The following is a 12,979-nucleotide window of genomic DNA, read 5'->3' as shown; positions in this document are numbered from 1 at the left end:
TTCTTCAACAGTCCGTTAAGTTCCTACCTTCAGCACAGGGGGCGGTAATCGGACGGTATGATAGCACTTTAGCATCACATGTAAAGCGAACAAGAAGGCGACATCTCCTAACCAATCAGACCGCCTGGCGGGTCCTGAGCTGTTGTTGTGCTGATCTGTCACAGTTTTGTAAAACGTTATAACGTTCCTGTATAGATACAGCATGGCGTCGTTTGTGACTGAAGTCCTCGCCAGCTCTGGCAAACTGGAAAAAGAGGACCTGTCCAGCAAAATAAGCAAAATGTCGCGCAAGGTGGAAGATACAAAGGTAATCCACTAGCTAGCATAGCATTGGCTACGTAACGCTAAGTAAAGTTTGAACCAGCGTTAGCAGTTAGCGCTAACACTGAAAGTCATGAAACCTCTCTTATTCTTTGACAAACGTTAGCTAAATGTTTACGGTTCTTTCTAAAATAAGACTAAGCTGCAAATACGTATTAGCTAATACACAGCGGACTATTCAGCTCGTTTAATTTAGGGCGTTATCGTTAGCTAGTAACATTAAGACTTAGCTGCTAACGTTATATTTGCTGTCAACTCGGTGGTGACATCTGACTACGTGGCTGCATTTAAATCCTTAAGAAAATAACGTTATATTAGCTGCACTAGAGTTGTCTTACAGTAGGTCGCTGTATTGAATGAAGTCAGTGGTGGAATGTAACTAACGTTAAGTACATTTACTTAAGTACACAGTTGAGGTAACGTTACTTGTACTTCTACTTTTTACTCCACTGCATTAGGCATATTAAAATGTTTGCTTCTTTTTTTCTGTGTGCGTTTATATTCTCCTTTGTCTTTCTTGTCTTGTGAGGACTCTAAGCAATGTCACATGAATGCATGCCCTAAGTTTGTTACTTGCATGTACTATGAATCAGTGTTCTTGATGTGTGTGTAAAATTATTAATAGATGCATACAAATTGTGTATATTGCATGACGTGATTATTTCCTGTAATATGCTGGCTGGAGAATGCCACTCTTCAAGGGTTTTTAGGCAGTTCTCCTTTACATTGTCTTTCAAACTATTTATTACATTTTTATATGTATAATTAAAGAAACAAAGCATTTATCTGGCACCTTTAGTTACTTTACAAGTTAAAATTTGTGAATACAAAACATATAAAGAGCGTATTGAACACCTATATAATCATGTAAAAACATGTAATGGTTCCAGCTTCACAAATGATCAGATTTGTTGGACAAAACTAATATTGTAAAGGTGTTACTTTGGGCTCTAGGTAATTGTGACGCTATTTCTCACTATTATCACGGTTTTTACAAACCAAACAATCAATCGATTAATGGAGAAAATAACCAGCAGATAAATCCATAATAAAACTAATCATTAGTTAATAGTTTTATAATGAGCTCCAGCTCAACCAACTCCAACAGTAAAATCATGCTTATACATTAATGCATGAGTAATACTAATCTAATGATAGAAAAAAAAGGAGTACAAAACGACAGTTGGCTACATTAAAGAATGGCTTGTTTATTGCTAAGGCCATATGGTCAAAATTAAATGATTGATTAATAATGTAATAACAGTAACTTATAACAATGACTTATTTCACCAGTAAATTGCTGGTAAACGACAAAAACAAGCACCAGATGGGAAAAGGGTATTTTACAATAACTTTGAATGCACCACAAGGCTGGCGAGTTTCAAGTAAACGCACTGTCTGTGTTGTTTTTCCGACGGCAGCTGCGGACTGTTAACGTCCCAGTGTTGGAATCTTCTACAGGGAAATACAGTCACACTTTACACCGCATAACGGAGAGAAAAAAAAGTCAGGTACCGAAATTTTCGTTCTTATTCGGTCTCGTTACTACCGTTTACGTCGGAACCGCGTTTCGGTACCCAACCCTATTAAACTTACATGCTTTTACTGAAGGAACATTTTCAGTGCAGGACTTTTACTTGTAACAGAGTATTTTTACAGTGTGGTATTACTTCAGTATAGGATGCGAGTACTTCCTCCACTGCTGGATAAAGTTTACCATGAGTGCATCAGAGTTTTGCTGACTTCAGCTTTGTGCATGTCAAATGTTGTATACAGTATGAACGTTGTCAAAATGGCCGTTAAAAAAAAAACTTAACCTAATTGTAAGTTTTTGAGGGTCTGAATTAGTTTTATCATAGGTAAGTTATGGACAGGAGAAGTAGTGCTGAAACCATCAACACAACATTGACAAAAAATGTACACCATCAATCTCTAGTAATACCCTCCCATATGAAACGTCACACTGCTTTTCTGTTATATTATAAATGGAATATATTTGATTAAATGCACTTTATTTAGCTGTGATTCCTCTTTATTAATGTTATATATTGCCTCTGTGTGCTTTTGTTGATGACCTTGTGTTATTCTGGGTTAACACTGTTGTTCAATAGACTGATTCAGTCATAATTTGATGCACTTAAGCTTAACGTTAACTCGTGTTATAGACAGTATAAAGACTGTATTTTCTGTTATTGTGTGGATGAGTGTTATGATATACTTACAGCCATACATTATTGGCTTTAAGTGTACACAAACTGCAAACAGTCATGCTCCGGGCTTAAAAAAAGGTCTTGTTACAGTGTATCTATTAACTCAGTTTTCTTCATGTTTATTTTATAGGAAGAAGTATGTGACATGATAAACAAGCGGTATGGTGACTTCCTCCCTAGTCTTCAAGGATCTGAGGAGCTTATGGTACAGGTTGATGAGGTCTCCAAAGAAATGGATGCCCTCAAAAACTGCATTGAGACTGAGGTATGTGTGAAACTGTTTATACATGAAAGCAATATTTAAGCCCGGTTCCCTGAAAGAGTAGAACGGACTGGATTCAGTTCTACTCGAGGTGGATTCACAGTAGTATATATTTATTTGACTCTATCAGTAGCCGTGTTTCTTGTCTTTTCTTTTTTTTTCTTAATTACTTTTCCTTTTTTTTTCCTCTTTCTTCATTCTTTATTTTCTCTCATTTAATTGTTAATTTCTTCGGTGCCTTTTTTTAGACTGGTTTTTTTATGTTTTTATTTTCTATATGCTACCTTTTCTTGACTTCTTTTAGAGATCCCAAAACGTTTCCTTTCCTTTGTCTTTTTTCACTTATTGTTTACATGTACTAAATAAATAAAATCAATCAAATAGTTGTTAACCGTTGGGTGTTTGTGTGTGTTGACACACAGGTGCAGCAGAATATCCACGTGGCTGTGGCGGAGTATGCAAAGCTAAAGCAGCAGCTGGAGAAAAATACTATCATAATGACAATGCTTGGACACCTAAAACAGGTACAACATACATGGCAATTTATTAAGTAAAATAATATTTAGTCACAAATTGAATTAAATAGACTATGAACATATATATATATATATATATATATATATTAAAGTAACTTGCTTTTCTACATCTTAAAATTGTAAGGATGCTAATGTCACTTTCTTGAAGAAAAAAGATAATAATAATTAGAGCTGTCAGCGTTAACGCGTTAATCGCAATGGCCGACGCGATGCGATTATTTTTTTTTTTATTGCATGCCGGCATTTATTAATTTATTTTACACTTCACTCGGCTTTGCGTCGTGCCTAACAGGCTACTATTTTGACCTTTTGCAGCACCGTTACTTATCATCAAGCTGCCACTTCCTCGTAACACATCCTGCTGCTGCAGGCTGCAGGCATGATGGAGAAAGACAGCAGCAATGAAATCCTGAATGGCGCTTTTTATTTTCCAAAACTCCCGGACGGCTCGTAGACAAGTCGAAAGCCATATGCACATTGTGTAAAGCCGAATTAAAATATCACGAAGCATGTCAAGCTTGAGCTACCACCTACGAGCTAAGCATATAGTTCAGTTAACGTGATGCTAGCCGCTAGCATGCTACCCACTCAGGAAAAGCAGTATTTTGGAGAGTGCTACTTGCCGACCTGTGGATGAAACCAAATCCCCAAAAAATACTACAGCTCTTGCGAAACAGGTGGCAACTAACTGCAGACCTGTCTACGGTTGGCATGTTCTGACCTGTCTCATACATTGCCGTTGAGGGGGACAGTAGTTTTCACGTATACATTATTTAGGAGTTACTAAACACTATATTGACTCTGGTAAGGATAGGGAGTTTTAGTTAGGTACTTGGAGGAATTGTGCAATAATGACAGATTCACACATTTTTCTTTTGTTTACAGTAAATAAATAATAACAAATACAAATCTTAAAATCAAGTTCATAAAGTAACTTTCTTTGCATTCATTTGATTCCCAATCAAGATCCACTGATAATAATTGTTTTCCATTGTTAATATGTACTTAAAAACTGTTCTGAAATGCAAAATAGAATTTTAATCATGTGATAAAATATGTGATTAATCGCGATTAACTATAGAAATTCAGCGATTAATCGCGATTTTAAAAAAAATAAACGTTTGACAGCCCTAATAATAATGTATACTTTTCAATTAATTTCTTTCATTAATGAGCTCATAACAGTTATTATATGCATTGTACTGGTAGGGCTTTGGGTTTGCCATACATTAAATAAAGACTTGACTTAGACTTGTTTTAGCAGAGAAACGGTGGTATTAGAATCCATAAGTGACATGTTTGAATCTTACTGTGTCATATCTTGTGTGTGACTCAGTTTCACAGTGCAATGGAGGAGTCCAACAAAGCTCTACTGGACAAGAAGTATGTTGATGCAGCTAACCATCTGGAAAGGGTAAGAGCGTCTTACATCATGTCTGCACATCCTCCACTCTGATCTAGGGCTGGGCAGTTAATCGAAAACTGAAATTATGGCACACTAACGGAGCTGATTTAGCTCCTTCTGTATGTACGGTATATTTCTTCAGACAGGCTGTCAACTACCACTGTAATAGACCAAATTACATATCACCCACAACAAATCACTGCCAGTCACTGTTGTGTGTAGCTTACTTCCAAAAAAAGAAGATGTTGTGACTGCACTTTTTTACCCTGCAGTGCAGTTTTCTTTGATATAATTGATCAGGAGTGCCCAGTCTAAAGTCCAGGTGAGCCTGGAAATTGGTTTTAACTTGTTTAAGAAAAGGACTTAAATGTCAAAAGAATAGCTGTAACAGGGAAAACATGCCATCTTGGTGTGCTACAGGCATTATTTGGCACAAAAAAAACACATGCGTGCATGTGAAAAGAGTGTCTGGATCAACTGTGATGACTGAAAAACGCAGCTGAAACACCTGTGTGGACAAGCTTTTATACAGTTTAAATAGGCACGCCATACCTTTTTAAATTAAGGTCAAACATAGGGGAGGTTATGTTGGTGTATAATGTACACACATCTGTTGCATGTCTGTCCGTCCAGGGAGAGAGAAAGAAACCTCTGGTGCTCTTTCTGAGCTTTTTTTCCAAGGTTTTTTGGAGGGGAGTTTTTCCTTAACTGAATCGAGGGTCTAAGGACAGAGGGTGTCGTATGCTTTACAGATTGTAAAGCCCCTTGAGGCACATTTGTGATATTGGGCTATATGAATAAAATAAAATCCATATAAAAATACTGATTGATACGGATTTGACTGATTGTTTTCCAGGCAAGGGCCAGTGTGGATTCACTGAAGGGCTGGAAGACTTCCCAGCTGCCGCTGCTCAGTGCTCTTAGCTCTGAGTTGACAGTGCAGAGAGAGAACTTAATTTACCACCTGGGAGATGAATGGAAGCGCCTTGTCATCTGGAGTTTACCGTCCTCAAAGGGTAAGACTTTTTTTCTTTTCTTTTTTCAATGTGCGTGTGTGTCAGATGTGGTACTAAAACAACTATATGAAGTATAGTCTGTACTGTACTTTGCAGAGTTTGAACATTTTGCTACAAAAAGTAGGTTCATCAAACAAAATAAGCCAAACTTGATGCAAATGCTACGGTTGTCAGTGTTGTCTCAAAGGTCAAAGACTTTACTTAGAGTTCCTTTTCTTTCATACAGCGTCTACATGTAGGTATACATGTGATACTGATCAGGGTACTCTCTGGCTCTCACCTTTCACATAGTCGCGCATTGCCAGACCTATCTCTACAACACTGGCTCTACCACACATACGTTCTGGGATAGGAGAAACAAACGCTCTGGGTTGTTGGCATTTCTTTAAACCAATCAGAATCGTCTAAGCTCCAAAACTCCAAACGTAGCGACTGTGGCTCTGCAAAATAGTCTCGAAGGAACTTGTTTTGTTGGAACATTTGCACCCCGCAAATGAAAACGACACATAAAATATTAAATGAAGTAAACTGTTCACACAATACAGTAACACAAGCTATTTAAATTAGCTGGATACGTGGTTAAACCTCATTTGCTCTTACCAGTGTATCGCCGTGTGTACTTCATCCACAGCAATAACCACCAGTCGGTCCGAAGTTTGTTGTTGTTTCCCGAAAAGAGAACAGCAGCAACAGTAAGACAGCGGCAACACACGTCGCCGGTAGTTCCGGCGATTATCGTTGAAATGAATTGTCATCGATCCAGACTACCTTTCACCTAATGACATTAATTCCAGTCATTGTCTCAAAAAAAAATCCCAGAACATTATCCGGGATCCCTCCAACCCAGCTTGTACACATTTGGTCTATTTTATGAACTGTTTTTTTTATCTACTTCTTCTTCTTTTTTTTCTTTTTTTTACTTGTTAGCATTTCTTGTTTTGCATATTTCAAAGCCTGACAGCAAACCTATCTGAGGCATTAGTAGTGACTGATGGACATGTACCACCAGAGCCTGCAGGTCTGAAGTCGTTCCTGAAGGTGAAGCTGAATCTGAGCCATGGGTGCACTAAGGACGGTGAAGCGAAACCAACAGCTCTGCTGCGCTGCGTCCTGCAAGCTCTGGCCATCCAGGGAGACCTTCAGCACAAGATCAAACTCTTCAGTAAGAGCAAGCAACACTGCTCACGGTTAAATATGCAGTACTTTCATAATCTATTATAATTGTGTTTTCATACCTTTTCTTCCAACTTCACAATAGAAAAAGGTCGGTCTAGGGTTAGCACTGTGGGAATATCAGCTGAACATACTACAGACTGACCCATCACAGTTTAAACATCTCCAATCTAACCACTGAGTAGACTGCAGAGGGCCCAAAGAAAAACACAACAACTCAATATTTAGAGACACATTACACCGTTGCTTAAATAATGATCAAGGGTCACTGTCGCTTTTCTGGACTGGAAAACTAATTCAACATCCAAGTTCCAACAGTATTCTCCCATCATGCAACACTGTGGACATCCACTAAATGAAAGTTTGAATCATTGAATTCCTCTTCTTTTGTGGCCTATTTCAAATGTAAATAATACATTTGGTCTCTGATTTATTCTGTTTTTAACTAGTTATTACTGAAGGAAAGAAGTAAAAAAATGTCAATGTAACAGCTGATTACAAACTTTAGAACGGTCTTGTATATGTTTTAAGCGAAACATTTTACATTTGACAACTGGAACCAGTCAGTGCTTCTCTGGTAGACTCTGTAATGGAGACATTGTTTCTAAGCATATTTTTGGCATTTCTGCTCTGCAGTTTCTTGCACCTTATCGGCTGATATGTTCATTGATATTTATGCATCTGCAACAAGGTATTATCAGCTGATTTATCGCTCTAGCTCTACAGCACAATGTATCCGAGGTCAGAATGTGCTCAGTGCTGCTGGTTTATGTTGTTGTTCAGGTCAGGTGCTGTTGAAGACCATGCTGAAGCCGTTGGTGATGTACCCGTCACTGTCGGTGAGGGTAACAGAGCAGCAGGGTGAGGGAACCGTCTTGGCCTTACAGTGTTTGGAGGAGAGCAACAAGGAGAGATCCACTCCTTCACAAGTCTACAGCAAACTGCTCCTGGTGCTCAGGACACTGTACTCACACCTGCTAGGTACAGGTCACCTGGGCCCATAACAAAATGATGTAACATGCTTAAAGCTTGCTCTATTTCACTGTGTTTTACTTATTATTATTTTCAGATGTGTCCATTGGTGATAAAAAGCTCTCGGCTATCTTGGGGGAGCTGATTTGGGAGGAAATGTCCAAGTGCATCATCCATGAGTGTCTGCTCTACTCCATCCCCACCAACAGCAGCCAGCTGGAGAAATACAACACTGTATGTATGGACCTGACAGCAGTTTGCATAGTATAATGATATTTTAATGACACAAAACAGAATTCAATTTTTACTGAATATGTGTTTTGTTGTACACGTTCAAGGTGATCAAGGAAACGGAGGAGTTTGAGAAGTCTCTGAAGGAGATGGAGTTTCTGCAGGGCGATTCCACAGACCTGCTCAAATACGCCAGGGATGTCAACTGTCACTTTGCCAGCAAGAAGTGCAAGGATGTCATCGTGGCGGCCCGCAAACTCATGACCTCCAAGATGCACAACACCGTCAAAGTATGTGTGAGCTAGGGCTGAGTGTCTGGATGAATAAACTGGAGACTGGGGAGTGACTCAGCTGCTACAGACTGAAATGCACTTGCACTCTCCCCTTTCAGGCCTTTGGAAATGGTCACAGTGATTTTTTTTTCTAGCAGTTAGCATTTTTTTTCACTCTTTTCTTTCTTTATTTGACATTGGAAGATGGATTGTCACTATTGGGCACTATTGTATTGCATTGCATTGTGCTGCAGTCCAAATTTACATGAAATATTCCCCCAGAATCTCCACATGCTTATTTGTTTGTCTTTTTTGCACCAATTTTCTCTTACTCTGTTAGATCACACCAGACTACAAGCTGCGTCTTCCCAAGCTGCCTGTTCCAGCTTCGGAGCTGAAGGTGAAGCACGACACCACAAAGAACGAGATAACAATGGAGAACAAAAAGCAGCTGTCTCCGTGGAGTATGTGTCTGCCAGCCTGCCGCATCAGCGAGTCGGTGCAGCAGCTGATGGAGCTGGCGCTCAACACCCTGAGTGAAGCTGTTGGAAGCTCCACACAATGGTGCGTTACAGTGCTCAGAGACCTGCTGTAACTATCTTCTGCAAGAGTCAAATGTTTCTAAACGGGAGAGTCCTGACAGTCATTTCATATGCTGTAAAGTTTCAGCATTATTTGTGATTATTTGAACAACTTTTTTTTTTTTTTCATTCTTGTAAATTGTCTTTGGCTCACAGCATTGTTGATGTATCATCATCGCAAAACACTGTGAAGCTACATAAGTAAATACAGCTGCAATGGCAATAAAAGAAGTGACGTAGACAATACCTACATTAAAAATCATCAATGAATAAGTGTTGTAAAATATAATCAATCTTTCTGTTGTTCTTTTTAGTGCATTACAACTGTTCTTCACCGTGAGAAACGTCTTTCAGCTGTTCTACGATGTCGTCCCGACATACCACAAGTAAGGATGTTTGCGTCATATAACGGAGCAGATCAAAACAAACACATTTCTCCTCAAGGTGTAAATGGTTGCCTTCTTTTTCTCTGCTACTCCCATCTAGGGAGAACCTGCTCAAGTTCCCTCACCTGGCTGCCATCCAGCACAACAACTGCATGTACCTGGCCCACCACCTGCTCACCCTGGGCCACCATTTCAGAGCTCACCTGCCACAGCCCCTCAGCGAGGGCGTTGCAACATTTGTTGACATGGTGCCCGGATTCAGGAAACTGGGTAAACAAATAATTCTACAACTGTCGACCGCACTGCCATGGAATTTGGTAAAGAAATTCATCTCCAAAATTACTCCTGTTCTCGGACATTCGTGGTCCACAGACAACAAGTCACCATCGGGCCAAAATGTCCACTTTCAACATACGAAATATAAACATCTAATCTGCAGATTGCCTTGAAATATGCTGAGCACCCTTTTGTCATTTCCCGCCAGGTGCCCAGTGCTTCTTGGCGCAGATGAACGTCCAGAGAGCTGAACTGTTGGAGAGACTTTCCACCGCTCACAATTTCAGCAACCTGGATGATGAAGACAACTACATTGCAGCCAGCAAAGCAGTAAGACAGGTGAGAAGAAAAGCCTTGAAAATAATATTTAACTGTTGCAAAAATGGTGTTTATGCGCTTTCAGGCTATAGCTATGACTGCATGAGGCAAATCAATAAATTCTTTTATTCATGCACCGCTTCTCAATCATACCGTGGTCATCTGTTTACTTTATTGCAGGTCATCCATCAGTTGAAGCAGTTGGGCACAGTGTGGCAGGATGTCCTACCAGTCAGCATCTATTGTAAAGCCATGGGCAACCTCCTCAACACAGCAATCACAGAAGTCATTTCCAAAATCATGATGCTAGAGGTTTGTCTTTTATTTATTTTTTTATTTTTTTAAGCCATAAACAATTAAATCCTAGTCATAAAGCCACTAATAAAGGTCAGGTAAAAAAAAACACAGAGGGGAGATGAATTATTTGTAACGACTGTATAATGGTTAAGATTATTTACATTTCCTCAGCACTTATCCCATCAGTAGTTAAGGGTTCTGATAGCTTTTTTTATTTAAATTTTAGATGTAGTCCCAGGTTGATTAAATACCCAAATTTGTTGAATTCAAACACAGAAAAATGATATTATCTTGATATGATTATGATCAACTGTATGTAATGATCAATAAGGATTTTATTTCTCACTTAACCGTCCTCAGGATATTTCCTCTGAGGACGGGGAGCACCTTCACACTCTGTGTCAAACCATCATTGAGGAAGGTCCGCTGGTCTTCATCCCTCTGGCCGAGGAAAACAAGAACAAGAAGTATCAGGAGGAAGTGCCTCTCTACGTGAGGAAGTGGAGTACCTTCAAGGAGCTGGTCATCGTGCTGCGGGCCAGCCTGCAGGAGATAGTCGACAGGTCAGGAAACAATAAAGTATCAATAGATTATAATATAAAATGAATAAAAGCAAGGTCTGGGGTATTTGCTGGCCTTAAAAAATATTAAATTGATGGCCGGTTAGCTCAGTTGGTAGAGCGGACGCACATATGCAGAGGTTTATTCCTCGACGCAGAAGGTCCAGGGTTCGAGTCCGACCTGTGACGGTTTTCCTGCATGTCTTCCCCCTCTCTCTCCCATTTCATATCTCAGCTTTCCTCTCTAATAAAGGCAGAAATGCCAAAAAAAATAAATATATATATATATATATATATATATATATATATATATATATATATATATATATATTAAATTGATGAAACATATTTTTTTTAAATCAGAGCTTATACTCAGGCTTGTTCTTCTCCTTTTCCAAAATATACCTACACAATCCAGACTTTAATTAACTGAGTTCAAAGAATAATGTCCCGCTAGCCTGAAAGCGACACTGCAGTGCAACTTAAAAGATTGCAGTAAGCAAGAGACAGAGTTTTACAAAAGAGCGGTCAAAATTGAAGCAGCTAAGGCGAAGACAGCCTGACTTTTAGTCTTTAGGCTGAGTCAAACTCCAAAAACACAGCCACAGAAGACATTATACAAGTGTTTTTTGTGCTTGTTAGTAAACTGACTTATGTGAGTGTCTCTTTGGTATTGAAAGAAGCTTCTGGGTACCATCATACTTTTTCCCCCTTTTAATGTGTGCGATTGGTAGCCTGGAAATCCAGACCCAAATCCGAAAGATTAAGGATCTAGCATTGAGTAATGAAATTTTGAATTAGAAAATCTCACTGCACGCAATTGTATAACACTACGACCAATCACAACAATACACAGGGTGACGTATCCAGAGCCCCATACGCTTAGCTACCAGTGGAGTTAACTGGTAGATGAAACTGTCGTCATCCGTTTAGCTCGCCTCTGGCCCGCCTATATCAGATACACCGATGTGATTGGTGCAGCTCAGCTACCAGGGGCATAGTTAAGGAGCATCATTACTGAATGCCAGAGTAACTCACTGAGCAAATTCAAATTGTGCTCTCGCGAGAACTCTGGATTTCCAGGGTATGCGATTGGCTGATTTGTCTGTGATTCCTCTCCACAGGTGGGCTGACGGTAAAGGGCCGCTGGCGTTGGAGTTCTCCAGTTCGGAGGTGAAGAATCTGATCCGAGCCTTGTTTCAGAATACAGAGAGGAGAGCTGTAGCTCTGACCAAAATCAGATAAGCAAAAAGAAAGATACTACAGCACTTTTTCCTCTGAGGAAAATATGATTTACTCCTTTAATCATTTCCATTTTCTGTTGCGTTAAATATATGCATTCACATATATGCATTCACGTGTTTAGGTCCAACAGTTTGTCACAGTGTCTGACGGAGGTGCTGTCGGTATATAAGCCGGTTGTAATGAATCTGTGGGATATGTTACTTCTCAGCATCCAGACTGCAATTAGTCCTTCAGAGATTACACGAAGGCTTCTTTACATCCTGCAGCCTCCAGTCATATAGCTTGTCGTGGGTTTACCACGACAAAGCCAACTGAGGTTGTGTAACCAGCGGCCTGCCATCTGTTGACGTGATGTCGTATCCAGGGTTAATTTTGCTTCACATTGTTAATCAAACTTCATCTGTAGCTTGTTTCAGCTTTTCTGTACTGATGTCATTTCAGGAGAGTTTGTTTGAACCTAAACGACCATTTAGTTCTGACAAAGATACCTTGGACCTTGCATCTCAAGCCATTAAACTGAACTATTCTGTCATGTATTTATTACTTGTCCAAATAAACCAAAAGACTCAACTTTTCAGAACCTTTTCCAGCTGTTTTTGATGAATATGATGATGATCTTGGTGGCAGGGCATGCCACCTTGCCAGTACACAATGATGAGTGTGTTGTTGGAAGAAATTGCGACTGCCTATACTTTTGTCAGCAACTGTGTAATTGCTTTGCAAGCACTTTCCAAAGTTTAGGGTCAGTTCTGTCCTCTGCACCCTCTGCAGAGCTCTAGTATATCTTAATAAGGTGAAAAACTAATGCCATAACATTAAAATATAATGGGAGAAGGGTGAGATGCTTGTGAAATCCTAAATAGGATACGCATTCAGCATTCTGATTGCATGAAACCAAAAGTACTAGCTCTAAAAATG

At 39.5% G+C, this 12,979-nt stretch overlaps 1 protein-coding gene across 2 annotated transcripts; it reads left to right on the top strand.

Moving 5' to 3' along the window:
• Positions 1-82: 82 nt before the first annotated feature.
• zw10 (zw10 kinetochore protein) lies at positions 83-12,638 on the top strand. 2 transcript variants are annotated; one of them, XM_031307920.2, is made up of 16 exons: positions 83-307; positions 2,662-2,796; positions 3,216-3,317; positions 4,666-4,743; positions 5,591-5,750; positions 6,760-6,912; positions 7,707-7,904; positions 7,993-8,129; positions 8,234-8,416; positions 8,739-8,962; positions 9,294-9,365; positions 9,466-9,635; positions 9,850-9,980; positions 10,140-10,271; positions 10,617-10,819; positions 11,941-12,638. In XM_031307920.2, the coding sequence occupies exons 1-16, from the start codon at positions 203-205 to the stop codon at positions 12,059-12,061; spliced, it is 2,304 nt and encodes a 767-aa protein (XP_031163780.1). In that variant the 5' UTR covers positions 83-202; the 3' UTR covers positions 12,062-12,638. The 2 variants fall into 2 exon arrangements, with proteins under 2 accessions (XP_031163780.1, XP_031163779.1); XM_031307919.2 differs by having other exon boundaries at positions 6,712-6,912.
• Positions 12,639-12,979: the final 341 nt, after the last annotated feature.

Source organism: Sander lucioperca, chromosome 13 (genome assembly GCF_008315115.2).
Source record: "Sander lucioperca isolate FBNREF2018 chromosome 13, SLUC_FBN_1.2, whole genome shotgun sequence".
NCBI lineage: Eukaryota > Metazoa > Chordata > Actinopteri > Perciformes > Percidae > Sander > Sander lucioperca.
This window is presented reverse-complemented; position numbering and strand designations above follow the sequence as displayed.

Excerpts from the sequence above, each read along its gene's own strand:
- zw10 (XM_031307919.2), top strand. The coding sequence starts at position 203 with ATGGCGTCGTTTGTGACTGAAGTCCTCGCCAGCTCTGGCAAACTGGAA. Across the intron at positions 3,318-4,665 it reads TGCTTGGACACCTAAAACAG|TTTCACAGTGCAATGGAGGA; the intron begins GTACAACATACA and ends TGTGTGACTCAG. Across the intron at positions 7,905-7,992 it reads ACTGTACTCACACCTGCTAG|ATGTGTCCATTGGTGATAAA; the intron begins GTACAGGTCACC and ends TATTATTTTCAG.